This window comes from Haliotis asinina, chromosome 14, assembly GCF_037392515.1.
Source record: "Haliotis asinina isolate JCU_RB_2024 chromosome 14, JCU_Hal_asi_v2, whole genome shotgun sequence".
NCBI classification, from domain to species: domain Eukaryota; kingdom Metazoa; phylum Mollusca; class Gastropoda; order Lepetellida; family Haliotidae; genus Haliotis; species Haliotis asinina.
The window spans coordinates 50,819,000-50,842,594 of record NC_090293.1 but is presented as its reverse complement, the minus strand read 5'-3'; the positions used below and the strand labels follow the sequence as shown (position 1 = coordinate 50,842,594).

Sequence of the window (23,595 nt, the reverse complement as noted above, 5' to 3'; positions counted from 1 at the left end):
CTGTCCGTGAAGGTTCAGGATAGAATAGGTCTTCAGCAACCCATGCTTACGACAAAAGGCGACTATGCTTGTCGTAAGAGGCGACTAAGGGGATCGGGTGGTCAGGTTCTCTGACTTGGTTGACACCTGTCATCGGTTCCCAGATCGATGCCTGTGCTGTTGATCACTGTCTGGTCCAGACTCGATTATTTACAGACCGCCATATAATCCATTCACTCATTTATTTCATTCAGTCTTCAGCAATTATAGTTAAAGGCGTTACGAAGAAAATAGAAAATCAGGAAATCAAGAAAACGGTCACCGTGCTGGAGAGAACAGCTTCCGAACCCAGAGAAAACCCTGGGTTTGGAGATAACGACCAACATGATTGCACCAAGAGCAAAGGCGATTATTTTAATCCTAAATAATATGTACATAGGATCTTTAAAAACTTATTCTTTTGTTAGTTTCGATTTCTATGGCAGTTTAACCTTTGAAAGTTGTTTTGATAGTTACGATGAACAAGCCAATTCGACTGACTGTAAATTGTACAGGTAATAATAGTTGATGATAGAAAAACAAGGTAATAAAGTAGCACTTATACTTAGCAGATTAGTAGAAGATTTAATTACATCACAAGTGACTGTAGAAGACTGTTTAACTAATTCGAACATTGCCAGTTTGTCTCTTTGGCTTCTCTAGAGAATTCTATTGAACAGAATATGCTGAAATGTAAAATAAATTCTGCCTCTTTACGTAACGTTATAACAAGTCTTCTTGGTTTCCTGTTGTAATTTCTATATATTCAGAGAATTCCATGGAACAGAATATGCTAAAATCTAGATTAAACAGACAAGATATATATATGAATAAGGGTTGTCTTAGAAATTACATTGTAAGGTTAACGCACCTGTCACGAGGTCGACCTACATAGTAAATACATAAAACAGATGAACATAAAGCGCCCCATCGGGACACCTGTCACAAATACACGAAAAGGCACGTCAGCTGTTAACGTCGGGAAAGGTGGTACTCTTCATATTATGGACATGCATCAGACATCACTTTGTCCACTGATTTGTCAAATGTGGTAACGTGCACCACGTGGCCACAGTATATATTTAGGTCTTGGATGTGACCAAAGGAATTCAACATCTTTTGGGGACGAGAGTATTGAAAAGCCCTGACCATGGAATTGTGCTGACAAGCCTTGTCATAGAAATAGGGTGAATCTGTACCCAGAGAATAGAATATGATCAGGAAAGTGTGTTCATTTTGCGCTGTATGTTGTTACCCCTTATTCACAACTCGGCTCGTTAGAACGCAAATCGTTTACTGATTTAGTGTTATCCTAAGTTATTTTCTCATTCCAGAAGTTTCATGGGACTACAATAGTACTGGCACTCCTGTATGTTATTACCGATCGCTTCCATGAGACGTTCGTGGAAGAGGGTCTTGAATATCACAAAGAGGATACTTTCTTAAGACACAGTTTCATATACGTTGAACGAGTAAACAAAGGCACATTCAAAGTGAACCCTGCTGAAAACAGAATTACACAGTCAGAAATATTTCCCGAGCCGAAATGAACAATGAGGCATGGCGCTGCCACTTAGCACTCGTTTGCAGCGTTTGTCATTTTACATAACACCACATATACTTCCATTGTAATTATGTTATGCTGTTCATGGTGACGTCCAAAATTTCATGATATTATATTTTACCAAGAATTAGTTGTCAGGTACGTACTATTATGTAATGTAAACAGTGGTACCGGTAGCTACATCATTTTGATGCTTTTGAAATCAAGACTGGATTCGTTTAAAGCAGCCATGATCTAGTACAATATCGATTGTAGTTTCTAGAGGGTATGTAGACAAGTCTAGGCCTATTTTGTGTATTTAACCATAGCTAAGACAAAGTGAACAATATCACTACTGATATCTTATTGACATTACGATTTCTATAACATTACATTCTACCATTGTATTTGCCATCGAACTTTTTTCACTACCTCCTACTGAGTATTGCCATTGTAATAACCTGTTTCATAACGTCTATTGATATTTTCTGTTTAAATCGTTTAAATATAGATGTCTGGAAACATTGTTCTAAATCGGAACATGGATTCTGGAACATGTATGATTCATGAACTGAAAATAGAACGTCAGTGCAAATAAATACCCACTCTCGGCCGTCCTCAGAAACAAATTCCGTTTGATGTAAAGGGGAAAATAGTGTTTATTATAAAGAATGGATGAATGAAACTCCGTGAGGACACCAGTCCTGTACTACCGCGAACACCCGTCAGTCACAACCTGCCCAAAAAGTTAAGTATGTATAAAACGAGTTATGTAACATGTATCACGGAGTTATTTGTCAAGATATTGGATTAAGATTGTAATGTCTTGTAAGGAAGCCAAGAGTAATTTCGGTGGAGATAGGTTTGTGAGTCAATTTTTCAATAGAATAAATCTAATGCTGGCACCAAATCAGGTATATTTCTGGCATGTACCAATATTTCTTTATTGTCGTATCTGGTTGGGGAGGAAACTTGCTACAACATGCTAAAGGCAAAGACTACAGTTTTAATGATGAATTACTAGCTGTTAGCTGGAGCGGCCATTACTGACTTTGTCAAGTATGTCTCCCAATGATGCTTACCTATCGGTATTATTTACAGCAAACAGCACGGTTTTTTGTACCATAATTCCGAAATATTATTTTGGAATATATTTAAGGCAGTCCTCTTCATTATCAAATATTCTTTTCCCAAATTGGGTTTGATATACTAAGGTAATGTCTTCTTTAACATTGTTGCCTTGGTATTCTGAAAACGTTCAAAACAGTGTGATTTAACTGTAATTAGTTGTCATGAACATATTACTATCCAATGTCTGTCGCGGTGTGCGTATTACTATGTTTTAAAGCTCCTCAGAGTCAGCTGAAGTCTGCGACCTTAGATAATTATCCAGCCTTAGATGAAATCACTGTTGGTGTGAAGATCACTTCTTCTGAATGTTTATTTTGTAATAGTGACAGCAGTTGCCACTAGGTAAATAGGATTAGCAATCTTAAGTTCTAAAAAATTGTTCTAAGCTATGACATGCATCCTGATATCTTGTACAAAGTACGATTGATTACGAGGGGACATGGCGTGAATACAGATTGACGTAATGCAAAAGTATATATAATATCGTCAAGTAATATTATCTTTCAGAGAAACATATTAGAATACACTTTTTCTAACTTCAAAATTTCAGTACCGTTGAATATCTATGCTGCCACCACATGGCGCGCTGACATTACATTTACACTAATTTGCATCTGTTTTAAAACCTAATTAATTTGTTATACTAATCATAATTGTCCCACATTTGTTTTTCTTTGTTGGGGTCACACTGAATTTCCCTTTAGATGTCTGGGTAAATAGATTAGAGATCGACATGGGGGAGAAAGTATTTTAAAAGGCACTTATATCAGGACTGGATAAAAAGTGTTACTCTTAACGTCACATTCGTCACAGAGAGTTGACGTCATTGAGTTTCTGTTTTAATTCCATTTGGCATATATGACGAAACAGCTGTCGAAATTGCTCGACAGATGTTGGTTTAATTCGTTTCCCACTTAAAATCCATCGGATTGGGTATAGAGGCTTGTGAACACAGTACAGCGTTTGAAAGAAATATTCACTTGAAAACCACCAACGTAGTCCAACCCGCTGCAGAGGTGAGGGCTGTTGTTGCTGGAATATCATCAAACATGTTGCAAGTGTTCGTGGACGTGTCATGACTGAACCCCTGACACCAGATGTTGGAGAAACACGTGATCGAACAATGAGCTCTTGACTGAACTGTCTTGGAATCTGTAGTCGTCCCCCCGTCATATTTGGAGTTGTTCTGGAGGAGCTTAAATAACAGATTGGGCTCACAGAAGTCTGCAACAAGAAGACATTGCGTTATTGCCATCGTAACATGGTTCGTTTTAATCACCACTAAATATATGACCAAAGAGAAATACATCTGACAACAGTTAAACCGCAACAGTTGTCACAAATGTGTTTCTGTGAAACTGTTACCTCGAAAGCTGACCCGTGAAGATCCGGGTTACAATTAGTCTTCCACAACTAATGCTTTAACGGGACATGGCTGTCAGACTCACTGACTCGGTTGATACATAACTGGCTGTCAATGATTTTCTGGTTCAGATTCGATAATAAACGGATAACTGTCATATAATTGAAGAATTGCTGAGGGATGTGTTAAACGACAGACATGCATTTGAAGCTTGTGGTCAAATCAGACTCCACGATCACTTTAGGCCAATAGTATTCTACTTATATCAAACTATACAGGACTCAATCACGTAGTTTACATATGACGTTTATCTCAATTTCATTAATCTTACCAAATATCCACTCCCCTGACGAACCGAATCCTGTGGCAGCAGCAAAGTAGTTGATGGTGTGTGGATCAGGATCTGTGTAAGAAAGGATCTCGTCTTGACCCACTGTGCCACCTCTTCCTGCTTTAATTGTGCCATCCACAAAACTCGTCCAGAACTGTTTGTACTGAGAACAGGACACCATGGTTCCTTGGTAAGATGTCAGTATGGTACATTGGGCACATCGCCTGATCACTGACCTGGTGTTGCTCCAACCACCCAGAACGATTTCGTACATCTGGAGGTTTGAATTCTGGTAGTTTGTCTGCAAGGCTACATGGGCGTCCCCACAGGCTTTCACTTTAAACGTGAAGAAGTCGTGGTGTCTTCGTTTAATACCATGATCGAATAGCGAGTGGTAGGTATGAGTTGTTGGAGTTGAAAATATTACCATTTGAGAATCTGAAAAGTGAAAGAGATAATTCGTGACCAATTTGTACGTGTGTGTGTTCGTGAGTGCATGTTGTTTTATTTGTTTTATGCACGGAACCCGCATTTACTGCACCTGGTAATGAAGTCGAGATTGTAGACGAATTTATTTTCCTTTTTATTGGCGAGTCTCATACAACATTCTCCTTTTAAGGATATCTGCTAACTAGTTTTAACTCAGTCTTTGATAATCCAGTGGTTTTACTGCCATTCGTCGACAGGGTTTTCATGTCATATTTATGTATTATGAATTTAGAACTAGTTTTAGTCACGACATGGTTGGAATATTGCCGATGTGTCTTCAAACTTTAACTCACTCACTCAAACAACATCTGCGCGATAAGAACAGGGGAGTTAACTACAAATGTATTTGCTGAATCACATGTACGCCATATGTTCGCAGATGACAATCGTCGTCCTGATTAACCATTAATGATGTATCTCCCTTACTTTCATTCACCCTCTACGTCAGAAGTGGTTCTTTATACAATACATCTGATGTACGGATATGGAAATTCCAACTGTTCGGTTCCAAAGATACTTATGACTTTTTAGGATGTACACACGAATATTTGTAGCGGAATGCAGGAACGATCTAATGTAGCCTGGTTTATGTAACGTGTAGAAGCGCAATCGTGCCCCATCGAGTTTTCACACAACTCAAGAGTTGTCAAATATAACAGATCGCAGGCAATAGTCGAGGTACTCAAGGCATTGTTCGTAGACTCTGTTAAAGCTTTGAAATGAATGTAATATCTGAGTTTTGTCATCTCTTTGTAAGTAAGATTACGCTATCGTCTCCAAATTCTATTTTTAGATCATCTGTAAGGTCAATAGTAGTCAACGGAGTTTATCTCTCTGCCTGTTGTTTCCTTGCAGCCAATTACCGTGTACAGTTAAACCTTCTCAGAATAAATGAAGCGTGAATGCCTTGTGCTGAAGTTTTGTCATCGGGAGTTCGACCCAACTTCGGGAGTAAGACGGAACACCAACAATAAAGACGGCAGATACGATACTTACTCTTCAACCGTTTAATGGTAACATTTTAATGTATTTCCTTTTAATTTCTGCTTATCTTGTTCTTTCACTACGTTGAACCGGAAGCTGGCAGGTGCAATGGGGGCAAATATGTTGGCAATATAGTAATTTGACATAAAAATTATTTCGAACGGAAGTGGGGGATGTATTTCGCCAAACTTTGCTCACTTTGCTCGCATACAGGAATATATTATTTTTCTCACTGTTTGCGCCAGACTTCACACGTCACTTTACAAACAACGTATGCGCATGACGCTCTTTCAAATATTTTGAGGCACTGTAGTGTGTTTCAGCTATAGGTAGACAAATGGACAATATCTTTATTGCCCGGTATGGTCCGGTTTATGTTATATTCTCCCGCTATTGAAGAGCGACGGAATTGTATCTGTGCATGGGCAGAGGAATGTTCCTACAAGTAAAGTGTGGGAGCGTGGAACGCGTCTTCTTGTCTTTGAAACACAAAAAGCCTTAAACGGAAGCACATTAAGTGGTAACAACATGTGAATGGCGTCGAGTAGTTGGAGTCTATAATGTCGACAGGTAATTTGGGTGCCATTTGGCACTTGAAGTGTCGACTTTCGATATAACACACCGAGGACCACATTGGCTGCGCGCTTTCGAGTTGTAAGCAGACGGGCGTGGGATTATGAAGAAAAGCTTTGCTGCTTCATACAGCTGGTATGCAAGTTCAAGATATTTTCGTTATTCTTGGGCTTCGTGGTTAAGCTGATAATAACTCCTATGACAGAACGGTAACTACATTAAATGACTACTCTTTTTACCCGGAAGGTATGTGCACTTCGAAAGACACGCAGTTCGGTCCATGTCTCAGTCAAGTAGTGAAACTGTGGTACAGTTTACAACACGTTTGAGACAGCAAACGGAGAATTGCGAATTTGGTGACATCAAATGGATGAAAGCATTTATGACCAGATGACAGAAAAGTGTACTTCTCAGACTTTGAGGAGGAAGTTGCGTGAGAAAACTGAACTGATTTTGGACCAGGTGATAGACACAGCATCCCACCTTATGGGAATGAAATAAATGTTGTTGGGTCTTCCAAAAGATCTGTGAATCAAGGAATGTATTCTGGCAAAGGGAAACAGACCTGACATGTTTTCGCTGTGGTACGACGGGTCATATGTCACGAGAGTGTCCTGCTAGTGGAAGGACATGTCGTCGGTGCAAAGCTGTGGGACATTTTGAGAAAACTTGCAAGACAGGCTTTGGAAGGCAACCAAGAAGACGTAAGCCAAAACATGATACCGTTAAACAAATTTCACAAGAAAAGGATGAAGTGTCTTGTGTGGAAGACATCAGTTATGCACTTGTTGTCAGTGAAGAGGAAATGCATGATGGTAGGATGAGGTAGGGACGGTGCACATACCAATGCTCACAGACTCCGGTTCATCATGTGGATAGTAGGATTGTCGACATGGAGAGACATGAAAGCAAAATACATAATTTGTGAATCCAAGAAGGAAAGAAAGTTAGTATTTCCATACGGAGTGGATACAGCACTTGCACCAGGTTGCAAGCAGATTTAAGGCAGATATTTAAGCTGGCTAGATGACATTAAAGTAAAGTTAAAAGGAATTGTTCTTCTTTCCATGTTCTGCATTTTTATATGTATAAGAGACAAGGGATTTTTTATTGAATCCAGATACCTGCCACTTCAGGGAGAAAAACTGACAATTTCGTGTACATGTAGGGAGGAGGTGAACAGTAACTCAGAACAAAAGAATGGTGGTCAGGAATTGATGCACAGGTTGAAACACAGTCATGGATGTCAAGTTGTCAACCAATGTTTCAAAAAGTTTTACTGTAACAGATACTGACGGTACAATGCAGCACAACAGGAATTGACTCATGGACCTACAAGGATAAGAGAACCTCCGAAAAGATTTGGGGACTGTGTACTGGATTATATAAAGTTTATTTCTAGGTGACAGCTTGAACACCTCGGTTTTGTAGAGTTTCATTCAAGTTATTTTTCATGGAAATAATGGAGGTTGTCATCTAATTTGGCATTATTAAGATCTGAATGTCAATCTAATTTGGCATTATTAAGATCTGAACGTTAATATAATCTGGTATTATTAAGATCTGAATGTTAATCTTTACGTTATATGATAGTGATTGTCCATTGAACTAGTCTTCAGCTGACCTTGTGTACACTTTGTTGATAGTGATTCCAAATCTTTTTACTGTACAATGTTGACTAATTAAGTAAGAGTTGAAACCACCTTGCATGTTGTTGATTAGTTCGTGGCTGCAGCTTTAGTTTTATTTCTCAACAGTTGGGTGTGACAACATTTGCATTGTGAAAACCTAGGTTGGAATTCGTTAGTCATTAAACCTGGATGCGGTTCGCAGAATCTCATCATGCATATGATCGATGATGATCTCAATTACATGATTGGTCTGACTCGATGACTTAACAATGGGAGTCCTGTACCATGAATACTGTTTATTAATTATTCACCTAATCATTTTCGCTCTTTCTGAGCACAAAGGGAATAATAAAAGATTAATGCAGTTGCATTCAAAGACGCCATATGACTTCTTGTTTGGCAGTTTTTGAGGGTGATACGCCGATAGAATCAATAAAAAAAACACAATTATTTTTGAGAACCCAAACGACCAAATCGTGTTATAATAAGCAAGTGATTTTCTACAATACTTCTCGTAATGCCATGCTAGAGGACAGCAGAAACCATATTGTACTTATATGGAGAATCGAACCCAGGTCGTCTTCGTGACGGGCGAACACTTCAACCACTAGGCTACCCTGTTCCTTATTGTAAAGATTCTTGTGAAAGAGTGCTAGTGAGGTGCGTTTTACTCCGTTTTAGCAAAATTCAAGCTATAACACGTAAGGGTAGTGGACTTCACACATAGTACCCATTGTGGGAAATCGAACCCGGCTCTTCAGCGTGACGACTACCCCACCCCTTCACAAGGTAAAGATTCAGATGAAAAAGACGGTGAGAGAATGAACACTGCGTGAACAGTTAACTGACCTACCACCCATAAAAGTAGAATACACCAGTTAATCTTTCTATTGCTCAGGGTAAACATGTTGTTTTAGCGAATGACGAGAAAGCTAGTGTAAATCTATAAAAGGGATTTCCACCTGAATAATTATTGCCATCAAAAACTGAAACCTTATCATGCTGAACTTGTTGACCAATAAGTCGAGTCGGGCTTTAGAGTTTCATGGTCTAGTGAGTCAACATCACTTAAACAAATCAGCATAAAGTAGTTTCCATTTGACTGTCGCAATGTCAGTGTCAGTGGTATGGCACATACATTTACACTGAGTGCTGTCGTGATCGCCCAACAATGGCGTCGTTCCACAATGACGGAATGGCACTTAGAGATAATCATACTGGGACAACATCTGACACGAATATATACACCGGATCAATGGGGCATTACTATCGAACAAAACATGCTGTGAGGCTCCTGTGGTACATCTCATGTGGTTCGGGCAAGGACGAACACCCGTGTTACAGCCTTCCTTACGTTCATCCCAATCGCACTCGAGTATTTGCCAAATGAGATTTCACGGGGCCTAAAGGTCAAAGAGGTATTAACTAGTATTTTAGTAAATCCGAGAAATACAATATCACAAATAACAATATCAGTAATGATGCTCACTTTGCATTATTACTCTGACGGAATTGTAATTTCAAAGCTGCTACTAAGCGCGACAGTATGGGTCCGTACATCCGTTTCTCGGGTACCCATTTTAAACAGCTGAGTGCAATGTGGACCAAGAGCCTTAGCCAGGGACACAACACAGTATGAGATCAAGGTCACAATTGGTGTCTTCCACGGGATTCAAACCTGGACCTTTGCCGTTAGAGGCCAGCGTGCTAACTACTACACCATTGTGCTCTAAAATACAGGTTTGCTTAAAACAAAGAGCACGTGATTTGTTTTGTAATTTGTTGTCTTCTGCGTGCAAATGCAGTCCCACAGGTGTGAGTTGACATTTAAGATATTTCAAAAATATTGTGATTAGAACAAGCAGTACTGTCACTATACCTTAAACCGTTAGTATAACCGGCAGTATAACTATCAGCATATCACAACATGGTTTAAAGCCAGTCGTGGAAACAATAATTAACTTACTCAAGGATACCGAAAAAAAATCACATGGGGCTAAATATCATCAGTATGCTGAGGTAGATCATCAAGCTAATACTAGACATGTTATACCCTTACCTCCTTCAGGGTTTTGCAGCAAGATCTGCACCTTTCTCTCAGCCAAAGGTTTCAACAAGGAGTAAAATTGTACAAATATTCCGATAACATATATTGGTAGATATAAATATCCTTTCAACGACCTTACGTTCCCTTTCAAGGAAACAATATTTTACCAATACTACCGCCCCATCAACAGTACAGCTATGGTTATTATTATAGGATATTTATCTAGCGCACATATCCATGCAACTATTGCTTGCGCAAGGCGCTGGTATTTGTTTCCCTCGATCATTGAATGTCAATCTGTACGTCACATCGTATTATCAGTCTGAACTCCCTGGAGAGTAGACAGCTCTTGCTGCCACTAGGCACTCACACAGTATGAGTTTATCCTGGCTCTGTCTTCCTAACGAGGTACTCAAGTTACAGCTCGGTAAACTGTGACACTTTGAAGCAGAACTTTGTCCAAGATTACTGCACGTTGCTGTACCCACAACTAGGTGTTTGCACCTAGGTGTTCATGTTGCCACCATCTGGTCATATACCAGGGTTCGTGGGTTCATTTAGGTCCACAGAGTTGTGTACTGTACACTAGGGGTTGCGACAACACAGAAAGAATCTGCACACAAACGTTGACTCCAAGGTTTCTATACCCGGTCACTCGTTATCCCGGTGGGCTCGATCCCGACCCCGAGCCTCGCTGGATCACTAGCCCCGCGCTTCAGCTAGCCCGCCCACTGCGCCACTGTGCAATCAGTCTCAGTTAATAAACACATACTAGCGACCTATATTATACATCACCTTGTAAATATATTGTTTTGAATGAGATACATTTCTTCAAACAATAACTCTTCACTCAGTTGTCTTTTAATGTTTTAGCATTAAAATATTTATCACTCGTAATTGAGTAATCAACACAATCAAGCAAGACTGTTTGTCCGTTATTCTTTCATCACAAGGGATACAAAATGGAGGATCCTCACCTTTCAATACCTATTCATGTGTTCATTTGTTGTTACCAATACGTCGACAATGTCTTTATATGGTATCTTCAAACCCTATTGATCTCCATAGTGGAATGACCAACAGTGTCTATTGGATTTTCATCCAAGGTGCACGTCCAGAACATAATTGGGCCACGTGAACGTTGACGCCAAGGGATACACTCTACGTTTACCAAGCTACACAGCAGCAGTGCATAAGATGTGGGCGTTGCAGATTGATTGGAACAATGGTTCATATCACGCCGTTTTGTACCAGTCGTGAGATATAGCTCTTTACCAGCTGGCAAAGGTTCATGTTTTACCACATGCATGTTTGCATGTTCCGTCCGTGATACATTAGTTCATGTCCTTCCTCTTTTGTCCATCTTTAACCGTAATGTCATGTCTTATTTCAATCTACCCATACAGATACAGGTTAGAATTGATTTTCTGCAACCCATTCTTGTCGTAAGAGGCAACTTTTGGGATCGGGTGGTCAGGCTTATTTGGTTGACAAATGTCATCTTAATTCCGATTGCGTAGATCGATGTTAATGTTGTTGAATATTGGATTTCCTGGTTATTTACAGACCGTCGTCATATAGCTGGAATATTGCAGAGTGTGGCATAAAGATAAACTCACTCATTTTTGACTACACATTCCGATATCTATGGGACTTGTTTCCAGGTTCTGTCCATTATACATGTCTTTTCTCCTTCATCCATCTTTATCCATCCATGTCACGCGTCTTATTTCCATTTTCTATGCAGTAAACTCTTCAAAAAAAAGAAACGCAAAACCCAAATATCAATGAACATTTGGTGTTATACATGGACGTGTAGATCAGTGGAAAACAAAGATACATAAATGAAAATTTTGTGGAGCAATGCACTGCTATCTTGTCCATATGTCATCACAACATCAGTCATAACGGACATTACAGCTGTCCAGCAGGTGGTGTTGAAGTCAGTACCTCGTATGACCACCTCCAGCTGCTACCACTGCCCGACACCTCCTGGATACAAATCGAATCAGTTGTTGGATGTTTTGTTGTGAAATCCTTCTCCATTCCTCCTGCAGCATGTGGAACAACTGTTGAATTAGATTTTATGCTGGATTACGACGTCGACATGCCTGTCTATCGATCTGATCCCAACGGTGTTCGACTGGGTTTAGATCCGGGGATGTGGAGGGCCACGGGAGGGTACTGATTTTGTTATTGGCCATGTAGTCCACGATGGCACGTGTTGTGTGAGGCCTGGCGTTGTCCTGTTGAAAGAGCTGCTGTTGATGGCCAACAAGGTGAAGGACGTGCGGACGGCGAATCGGGTCGGTGTATGTGATCGCTCACCACACCATAACACTTCCTTCACGGAATCTGTCCTCCTGTCTTATGCAATTAGGAGCAAAACGTTCATGACGCCGTCTGTGGATACGGTCTCTACCATAACGTCGCCTAAGGAGATGTGGTCGTGTCAAGGAGGGGGCAACTTTTGGACGTTTGGCACGTATTCCTACTTCTCGGAGACGGTTCCTGATTGTCTGATAGGACACTCTTCGGGCTCCAAACTGTTCTTGTGCTGTGTCCCGGGTGGTACGATGGCAGTCACGTAGGTGGGTTATCCGGATGTACCGATCTTGGGCATGTGTAGTGACTCTAGGTCTTACTAATCTTGGACTGTCATTTGTCGAATTCGTTTGACAAAATAGATCCTACAATCGAGTTACTGTGCTGGGAAGAATGTTGAAGATCCTTGCCACCTCACTCTCTCATTCACCAGCTTGCAACCGCTGATTTCGATCGGCAGCGTTCAGACGTCCCATTTTCGTGTACAGTACTTGCAAAGATCGTGGATGAAATTGTGAGATTCATGTGGGTCCTCAATAGTCACATGTTGTACTCACGTTTTGCACGTGAGAAACAATCATTGTGCCTGGTATTCGTGTTCCATGACACCCAGTTCCATGACATCCACGCACTTCATGACAATGCTGATTGATAAAACCGTTCACAATTCACAATTATCTTGGGTGCGTTTGGTCAAGCATGATCTTCTAAATCATTCCAGATACAATGTTTTCGTATGTGTACAAAATTATGAGCATTATTTTTGAATTTCATTTTTTCTTGTTTTTCTTTTTTTTTTCTTTTTTTTTTGATGAGTGTATAATACCACGAGGATTACAGTACATACCAAAGCAAGTGTCATGAAAGCTTTTTCGCTTACCAGCGATAATTCAGGCATATTCCGGACAGTTTTTACCAAATACACTACGAAGAAGTGGAGTCGAGTTTAATCAGTTTGTTTAAAACACACCGTCAACGTCATTACATTTGCCATTGAAGGCAAAACATTTGGGTCAGTTGGTCATCAAAACGTAGTGCAATTAATTCTAAACTACCCTTCTTCTCTGTATGGGTTGTGGGGTGGCCCAGCAGTTACAACGTTCTTTCGACACGCCGAAGTCGGGGGTTCGATTCCCTACATTATGGGAACGTAAGATTCTTTATGAATAACAACTTCTTTATCATATATGATGCGAAGTTTCGGTATGGATTCTTATACGGTTGTCACTCTTCCCTGACAGCCGTATAAGGATCCATACCGAAACGTCGCATCATGTTTAAGAAAGAAGTAGTTATCCATAAAGAATATTACTTTCTCATTACTCACAAACTTCTAAAATGCCAATCAAACAGATCACTCACATGATATTGCTGAAAAAGCCGCGTGTAACTATGCTTACTCACTCTTTCCTGTAAAACGTTTTGAAATATATACAAGAAAAAAACATACCAATGCTTCGGACAATTCATACATACATTATTACATTAGTTTTAATTGCCCACAACGTGTCTCCAACACCACCTCTGACCAACTGTACGAGCCCCCAAAGAAACTACCCGGCCATCCGCGAGTACTCAAAACTACCTCAGTCTCATAAACACTGCGATCTATTTGGGGGAAGAAATTGCACGATTTTGCTTTTAGGTCAAAGCAACATACAATACAAAACATATTCTTACCTGTTACATGTACTATCCAAAACACCAAAACTAGCAGGAAAACATCCATAGCCGCGCTGTTGAGTTGCAGGCAGCAGTTACCGACTACTCAATAACGGCTTGACAGCTTCATCACGCCGTTCAATATGATGAATATTTAGTAAGCTACGACAACTGGCTGGTTTCAATAAGGCTTTCACTATATTTGCAACGGTTAAATCTGCACATTTACAGGAGGTGATCGGACTATGACGTATTTGCTGTAATTATTTGTTGTATTTTGGGTTTCAATCATACCCTGGAAGTACTCATCCTAAAGATATGCTCTTGCTCAAAGATCTTGCAAGATACAAGGTTTATTGTACGCAAATCCTCCGACCGAAGTTTGTTTGTAATACCTACGTTATTGAGCACAGGCAATGATACTTAAGTTGAAAGCTTAATAAAATTTGAAGCAAAAATGTACATGCAATACATCCAGACATAATCTCGCACTACAACACAAAGTATCGTTACATGGAACTGTATGGCGATGAACATTATAATTAGATATATGAACCTTAAGCAATAGAGGTTACAGAAAAAACATGAGTCACTGTGATTTTTTTAGTTTCGTATCTTTTAGTTTCTTGTCACTAGACTGTGCTTATGACTACAGTAACTAACAGTTCAAATAACGGAAAGGATCGCAACATTAGCAGTTAGTTGCCTGAAGAAATTCTAGATCTGAATGTCAATGAATGCGTTAGAAATAGGGCTTACTTTACATGAACAGATTCGTCTACTGATTATAAAATCTGAACGTGTTTCCATAGAAGGGTGACACAAGTATTTTTGTGTAAAAACGCTTTTCTTGTTTTGACGTACGCATCAAATATAAGTATGAGAAAATATATACCTTCAATAGCAGCCACACAAATAGGGCAAAATCTTAAATGTTTTGCCAGTGACATGTAGCGGCCAGTATGATTCATATCTGTGAGAGTCTGAATCCGAAAATTGTATTTCTACTTTTCTTGCTTGGAATGTTTGAAAACTATCTCTTAGGTTCAATAATTGTTTGAAATGATCTGTGTACATCACATTTCGAACTTCAACTGAGGCTATTCATTCAAGTTTCTCAGAGTTCTCTGACGAAATTCCTCTATCATAGCCACCCGTTACCATTAGCTTTAAAAGCAACACATATCCAAATCCGTACGAAAATAGCAGATACCTTATATTTGATGTTTTGTAATTTTTTTTCGGTAGACCCTGTTCATGCATTCTCAGTATTTTGAAATAATATTTATATAAATAGACGTGAGAATGGTATGTTAGGTCGCCATCTTCTCGACATTCCCCATACACCATTACACAATTATTGATTTCTAGTGAGGTTGGTCTAAAGGTTTATCGACCTTAGACATATGATATTCCCCAAAGCAAACTGATGTCAATAATTGTTTTATTATATATGACAAAAGTACTGACACAGTATTGAATCTTCGTGGTGTCATGTCGTCTGCCATTTTGATTCAGCTGTGACGTAACTCTAAACTCACACAGTCACAATGACATGTATTTGTGATGACACCTTTTTTGCTAACACCTGCAAATTTACAATTTGGTGAACCTATTTAAAAAAACTAGGATCATTTTAATAATATAAGTTCTCGTTTAATTATTGCACTTTTAAAAGAATTAGATTTGTTAAGTGTTTTGTAAAACTTATCATTGCATGTTTAAATTATTAACTCAGATTGTTAGTGACTGTATCTGCAAGGTGGGTTAAAGTAATGTAAAAGTAGGAGCTCTATTTATTTTCCCAATGTAGCACTAACTTACTGTGATGGATGAATGAGACAGTGACCTTAAGAACTTATTGATCAGTATGATGTCGTGTCGTGCTCGTGTCCACGTAGAGGTCAGTAGGTCAACACAGCACCAGCGACGTCGATATGAGTAGGTCATTTTCGAGAAATTGTTTTAATTCTTTGATTTAAGACTGAATGTGATGCATGCGGGAATAGCAACTTTTATAGTCACATTATATTGTTTAAAACGTCCTATTCAAAACTTGATATTAAGACTAAATAACAAAACTATTATCTTTGACCTATACTACGGGCTATGAATATGCCCAAGTATCCATTCTCGCCACGGCTCCGTTGTAGTGATTGGAATGCTGATAGGTTTGATAGACACATCATCCACAGCTCCTCGTGCTTATGTGGACATCCAATCGAAAATGCTATACTTTTTGTCTTCACATACAATAAATACATCGAATTAAGACAAATTCCTACTGAAAGGGTTTAGTATCAACACTGTACTAAGGGGGTATGCATCCTTCACTAACAGTGGTCTACACAAATTGTTAACATCTATTCATTATGACATAAGATCCGATCGAGTTGATGTTTCATAAATATTTTAATTTTGCAGCTAAACAATGGAATCGATATTCATGCATTATCCTCATCTTGACTGTTGAGAAATAAGACTTGTAACAATGTATGTGTTTCTGTACTTACTTGCTGCCTTCAAATAGCGTCCTCGGAGCTTGTTTGCAAATCCATTCATAATTCCACAAATATGTTTAAACCAAAACGCCTGAGCTTCAAGCATCTTGTTAGATATCGGCATAGGCGTGGAACCATAACGGTAAATTAGCTGTAGCAGTATTCCATAAATATCACGCAATGTGACGTCATATATGGTCTTCACAAAGGGTACCAATGTCGGTTATCAAAACCTATTTTTCTGCATGACGTACAACAACTTCAACCACCTGCCGTTAGAGTTTTTTCTGATCTGACAAAGGAAAGTGGTTTCCAGTCAGCTACCACACTGGACCAATATGCCAATCCCAAAAATCAATTCGAAAAAGAATTCATTGTGAAACCAACGCAATCAAACTATTCTTTTACAATTAACAACTGTATTAAAGAAGTAACTAGAGTTGTAATTCAGTTGTAAAGTAATCACAATGGCTATACGCAATAAAGCTGCAATACACGAACTAACTTTAGTGGCACTATAACTAATACAGTGATATAATGTAGGTATGAACAGAAGTACAGTTCGGAATGACAATATTCATCGAGCACATCTGATTAAGCTCCCAAAATTGGCTGGATTTCATGGGTAAAATATACTGAACTCCCAAAGGAAATTTACAACATACATGAACTACAAACGAATGTAAGAAAGTTAGTTTCCCAATTATCAACACCGTAAAGCACAATCCAACCCAAGATATCAAAAAAGAGTTCTTTTCAAGGCTCCGGTGAAATCGATCGTATATTTTAAAAGCATGCCTTGACAAGCACATTTTCACGATTGTAGATAAAAAATCACTCATTCCGGAAACCAAAGTGGGTGATTGTCACGATCAGGATGTTCCACATGTATTATGGATGCCCGAGAATGTCAAAGAATGTCAAAGAATGTCAAGGAATTGTCGATTCAGTGTCAGTATGACTCTCATTTACACATATCAGATTGTACATTTCGGACAACTACCTGTAAATGCCGTGGAAGCTGTCAAAATCGGCATCTGTCCGATCCGGCAAGTTGTCAACACCGGCATGAAACCACAGTTCCATCCGAGACATGTACATTTATCATCAGCTCTACAATCCGGCACATTGTCTAAACTGGATTGTTCATTCAGTCCCAGTGAGTGTCGGTTTAGACAGCTTCCACTGTATACAACATTATGACATTCCTGCTGAAAATTCATCGCAAACCATGTCATACTGTTACAATAGGTTTACAAAAACATTATACTGTGCGTATGTCAATTATCAACAATTACCACATGAAGCACAGATCCATCCAGTAAGTGTTCCCTGCTGAATAAAACAAATGATCACAGTGACTTGTCAATTATTAGCGTAAAGTGAAATCGATTTTATTTTTTATTGCGTGTATTGACAAATACGTCAGCAACAGTCACGAGCAAAGAAAAGTTTACGACCAAGTTCTGATGGTGGTAAAAATACACACTAAATTGCTTTACAACAGCGACGTATTTGACAGATTATCTAATATGTGTGAACTTTTACTTCAAGTCTGGAAATGTTATAAAGTTCTTATTGATTTGCCAAATCGTCTATATATAATTTCGTTCGCACGGAATATTTGCCAGGATAGTTATGTTATATTTGGGATTACACTTTCTTAGCAAAGTGCAGATTTGGGTACTTCTGTCGAGATTCGAACCCTAGGGGTCAGGCACCTAATCGCCAGCACACGAAGTAAGCCACCTAACCCGCACAGCCACCGTGACTTCACCAACAATGCAATGATGAAAGTACAATAAGGACAATCCTTTCGATTGTACATGTTATTTTTACCAACCATGATATATCTCTGTCTAGACTACGGTTACAGGTCGACAGGTTCTAGATTTAATTATTCATTCTTGCTTTACAAAGTGTTGCACCATGTCAAGACAGTTTCTCAAGTGTTCAATAAAACAACAGAAATCAGCCACAAGGAATCGCCCACAATGGTATCTGACAGACAAGAGTAGAGTAATCTGTTTCTTACACACCTAAAACCACTTTGGATTAACTCGATGCGTATTAGCCCTTTCTCTGACTGAAGTGGCGCATTGATACATAACGCAACTTCATGAATCAGTGACGTCACTGGGCAGACTACTTACTCCACATACATTTGTTACCCTCCACAAGAGAGTATCAGTCATACTTGTGCACTTTTAAGGCACCAGCGATTCAAAATCAAACAACGCTTATTAAACTCTTGGAAACCATAATTTTGCAACTGTAAGTGGTTCTCTCTCAAGTGAATTACATTTCAACATGTGCTAGGTGGTGCTTATTCATTTTGTACACAGTCGACATGTGGGAATGGTTTGGATTTTTTCGCAAAACAGGGACTTGCACTTCCGTAAAAGTTAATGTTGAATGTCCAACCATACACCGGAACTGACAATATTGAGGAAAGTTTGTCATTAGTTGAAGAGAAACTACTCTTCGTAGAAACAGACTGCTTGCTTTATCGGCGCTCGACATTACCAACACTGATGTTTCGGTGTTGCGAGATTAAATTTGACTATAGTTACTTACACTTAGGTTGCAGTGACCTCATATCTGCATAATATGATGTGGAGGAATATTTTTATAGGAGAGTTTTTGGAAAAGGAATTTTCTAGCTGAATGGTTTGTGAAGTGTCGATTTTCGAAACCAGCATTTTGGGAGCTCAGTTTATTAATACCAACGGGTTGTTGTTTAAACCAGGGGAATGGTTTCCATGGTGTTAGTGGCAATGTAGAATGGAGTATCTGGACCGGAGTACCCTGCAGGGCGGAGGCTCGAGTACAGCTTGTACATGGATACTGGACAACGCTCATCATTAGCCGCCCATGCTTTGGGCTGAAGTTTACGGATACCTGACCGATTATCCCCTTGTCGTATTTTCGACTGCCTCTCTGAATTCAAGATATTCTCTACCGTCGGAGTCAGTTGTATGTGCAACATCAACCCATTTCATGTCAGTGCGTGGTTTGGAACTACGGATTCCAAATGAGAGATGTTGTTCCACCACATGGTGTTCAAAACGGATTCGGGATCGTGAGGACAAAGTTGTTGTTTTTTCATACAGGTTGTTCATGTCATCGTCGGTGGGCGATTCAGCACGGCGAGGTAGGTTACCTATTCCGTCACTTTTTAGAACTGTTTGTTTAGTTTTGATGACAGTGTTTAACTTTTCGAATTCACGATCATTGGTGAGTGATGGACAGTAGCAGTGTTGCATCTAGAGCGCGTTTTTGCGTAATTACGCAGTAAAATAGTAAAACGATGCAGTGTGTGAAGTGAAGTTAATTCAAATGTTTCCAGTGCAGAAATTCCCGATAATGGCGACCACATGCGTGATAGTGATGAACTCAATGTTAATTCTGACGAAAGTGACAGTTGCGAGGAAAATCTTAAACAGACCGGAAAACGAAAATTTGAGCACAAATTTGCACAAGTGGCTAAAGAAATATGATTGGCTTGAGTAAGAAGAGGCAAGTGGAATAATGACTTGACATCTTGCAAGAATTATAGATCGTCGACTTCGACTAGACATGAGAAATTACTTGACCATAAGACTGCTGAAAAGAACTTGCTTCAACGAAATGACTTTAAAAAAAAATATTACAGCGACAGAAACGGCAATTTCTCCAAAATCAGACGGAGCGTCAGTGATGACTGGTAGGAAATCTGGAGTGGCCAAACTTCTGCAGGATGATAGTTCACATGTTGTAAATGTTCATTGTGTGGCACACAGACTTAACTTGTGCAAATCAATGGCAGCTGACGAAGTGGAATATACTGGGAAAGTGTTTCAGAAAACTCTCACAGACTTATTTTGTTATTTTAAGAAATCAGCATCCAGAGTTGCACAACTTGCCGTGGTACAGAAATTATTGGATGACCCCAAAATAAAAGAAAACAAAGTTCACGAGATCAGGTGGTTTGCTGTGTACAATGCTCTTTTCACTGTGTGCAAGACATAGAGGTCTCTAGTGAGATATTTAAAAAAAAAATGACAAGAAGAGCTCAAAGGAAGAGGAACAACTACCCAACCTCACAGATTACAAGTTCATTTTCATGCTCCATGTGATGATGGATGTGATCCCCAGGTTTACTGAATTGAGTTTGGTATTCCAAAAAGTAGATCTTGATGTTTCATGTGTGTAACCAGCAGTTGAGGGATTTCTGTCATGTTTGAGAAGTGCTCTCATTGGCAAAAGCCACTATCAGCTACTGCTCAAAGATAAACTGATTCTTAGAAAACAAAATGACAGTGTGATAGCTAACTACAGGAGAGAGAAGCTACATTACTACCAAGTACAGAAATCAGAGGAAATCAGGGACAAATTTTTTAATGCTCTTCAAGCTTTTAGTGTCATGGGACTAAGGAGTATAAGGATGCTGTCTGAAGAGGATTTTGGCTACTATGGAAAGGGGGAAATGGGAATTCTGACTAACCTTTATGGTTCTGATTGGACAGGGAATGAAGAATATGTAAGCAAGGCCAAAACTGATAAAACTGGAACTCTGTGTGCGTGGGGCATTTTGAAGAGAGTTGTTCTGAAGGAAAGGTATGCAAGGGACAATTTCAGTAAAGTTTGGACTGAGATTTGTGCACATCACAAGTCCATGTTTCCCAACTTCTGACCCTAGCTAGGCTTGCTCTTGTAATGCCCTTGCAAACAGCTGATTGTGAGCGTGGCTTCAGCTGCCAGAACAACATCCACAACCCTGCAAGAAACAGACTGTGTGCCGACAGGCTGAACACACTGATGTTGATAAAACTATAGGGCAAGGCGGTAGATGAGTTTGACTATGTGCCAGCTTTTGAGAAGTGGAAGAAGAAAGTGGACAGGAGAATCTTCAAGGCTTAGACAGCTAAGTTATAGGTGAATTGTCTCATCTAGTCTTTATTCCAAGTATTGCTGTACATCATTCAAGTTAATAAGGCATTTCAAAAGATATGATATTGCTTATTGTCTTTATAAGATCATAACAGCGAGGAATGACTCACAAAACAGTGGCCCACTATCAATACATGAGTGGCCCACTGATTTTAACACAGTGGGCCACTTTGACCCACTATGGTCAAATCCTAGATGCAAAACACTGCAGTAGCGTTTTGACTTAAAGTACATATAAAAGCTGGACAACATCCCGCGAACTGTAGAAGGTTCATAATTGCTATCATCTTCCTTTCTGAGGGAAATCAAAAATGTACATAAAATTTACGGGTATGTAAGAAACGGACCCCCTTAAAACGGCCACCGCGCTATTGAGACCGACTTCAAATGTTGAAAAAAGCGTCAACATAGTTGCACCAAGATCGTTGGCATCGTTACAAATGAAAACCCGTCATTACTACTACTCATTTTGATGTTTTATTATCTTTATCGAGCTATTTGACACCAGTGCACAATTCTCAGCAGAGAACGGACCTTCAACCAATCAGAGGGGCATATGCCTCAGGGGGGCGCTGTTGAATTCATGTATACCTCCGGGGGGAAATGATCTTATTTAAAGGTTTGCCTAAACCTGAATCATGACAATTGAAAAATGAATAAAGGTTTTCAAACAGTGTATTCGTTCTTAGGGTATATAAAATCGAAAAAACTGTTCAATACATAATAATGTAGTGTGGGGAATAATAATATTTATAATGTAGAGGCTTTGCTCTTTGTTGTTGCCTTCTTCCAATAATATTGACTTAGAGACCAATGAAAGCAAAAAGATCATATGCAATAACCGTTACATGCTTCATCTCCGTACAAATCATCATCACACACAGAGAGAGAGAGAGACAGGCAGACAGACAGAGACACAGAGAGAGACAGAGAGAGAGAGAGTACGGGTGTCACTCTGGTGAGCATTTTTCTCTGACGATCCTGCATGCTTGCTTTGGGGATTGTACGTGCGCTTTCGGAATTTTACTGTAATGTGATTATAAGTAGACGTGAGTTTAAAATCAGTATACATTTATTTTATTAATCAGCTTAACACTGTATCGGCATCTCCTCTGACTGGGGATACACACATTATCGGAACCTTCATCATTATTCTAGCGTTTATATTTCACATTCCATCAAGAAATGGAAGCATTCAGTTCAGATAATTGGTAGACAAGACATCATCTCTCAACCCATTCTTCAGTTTGGGGTAATATTTAAAGTCATTTTTGGGCCAGTTTTTTTATGTTGTTAAATAGTTTTAATTGCCTGTTCAGGAAACGGTCGCATTTGCTATAATTATTTAGAAACATATTTTTGGAAGTATAAGGTGCACAGCTTTGATAATTACGTTAACTATGTTTTACAAAAATCACAGCTTACGCAGCTTAAAAGCGCATCAGCAATTTTGATAGGCAGAAACATCCTATCTTTATCATATGGCCAGTAAACTCACATCTTTATCATATGACCAGTATAATCATATCATTATCATATGGCCGTCACACATCTACAGAGAGTTCAGAACAAAGCAGCCACAGTCATTACCCGTAACAGGCAGCATGAACGTATTACGCCTATCCTGAAACATATTCACTGGCTCCCAATCCTTCAAAATTCTAACCTACTCTGCTCTTCACTGTGAGACAGCCCCGACCTACTTGAAGGAACAATCACTCGTTACTTCTTGTCTCAAAAGCAATCCTCACGGTCCCATTCACTAGAATTCTATTTGGTAGTCATGTTTTCAGCACTGTGGACCGGTATCCCTCTTGACGTCAGATCTGCAAAGTCACTTACTTTTTCTGCCTAATCCTTGTAAACGTTCTTATTCTCCAAGAACTTTTAACTTACTGTTTGTTTCATGTTGGTATTTATGTAAAGCAATGCTAGATAGCTATCATTTGGATATCAGGTGGTACAGAAATGCCATTAATATCTGACGTCAGTGCAATGCAAATCACAGTCAGATGCCCATGCTAAACTATTTATGCCATTGGAGATATACAATATCAATCTGTTT

At 39.3% G+C, this 23,595-nt stretch overlaps 1 protein-coding gene across 1 annotated transcript; it reads right to left on the bottom strand.

Annotated features, from left to right (window-relative positions):
* Positions 1–3,355: 3,355 nt before the first annotated feature.
* LOC137261890 (uncharacterized protein 5-like) lies at positions 3,356–14,194 on the bottom strand. The gene is made up of 3 exons (XM_067799695.1): positions 14,116–14,194; positions 4,387–4,824; positions 3,356–3,916 (listed from the first exon to the last, which is right to left on the bottom strand). Exons 1-3 carry the CDS (start codon positions 14,162–14,164, stop codon positions 3,669–3,671), a joined length of 735 nt encoding a protein of 244 aa, XP_067655796.1. The 5' UTR covers positions 14,165–14,194; the 3' UTR covers positions 3,356–3,668.
* Between the last annotated feature and the right edge of the window lie 9,401 nt (positions 14,195–23,595).

Bases quoted from the DNA above. Each gene is read 5' to 3' on its own strand.
- LOC137261890 (XM_067799695.1), bottom strand. From the start codon at position 14,164: ATGGATGTTTTCCTGCTAGTTTTGGTGTTTTGGATAGTACATGTAACA. The intron at 4,825-14,115 runs GTAAGAATATGT...TTCACTTTTCAG, and splicing joins TTGGATAGTACATGTAACAG to ATTCTCAAATGGTAATATTT. The intron at 3,917-4,386 runs GTAAGATTAATG...TTCTTGTTGCAG, and splicing joins GTCAGGGGAGTGGATATTTG to ACTTCTGTGAGCCCAATCTG.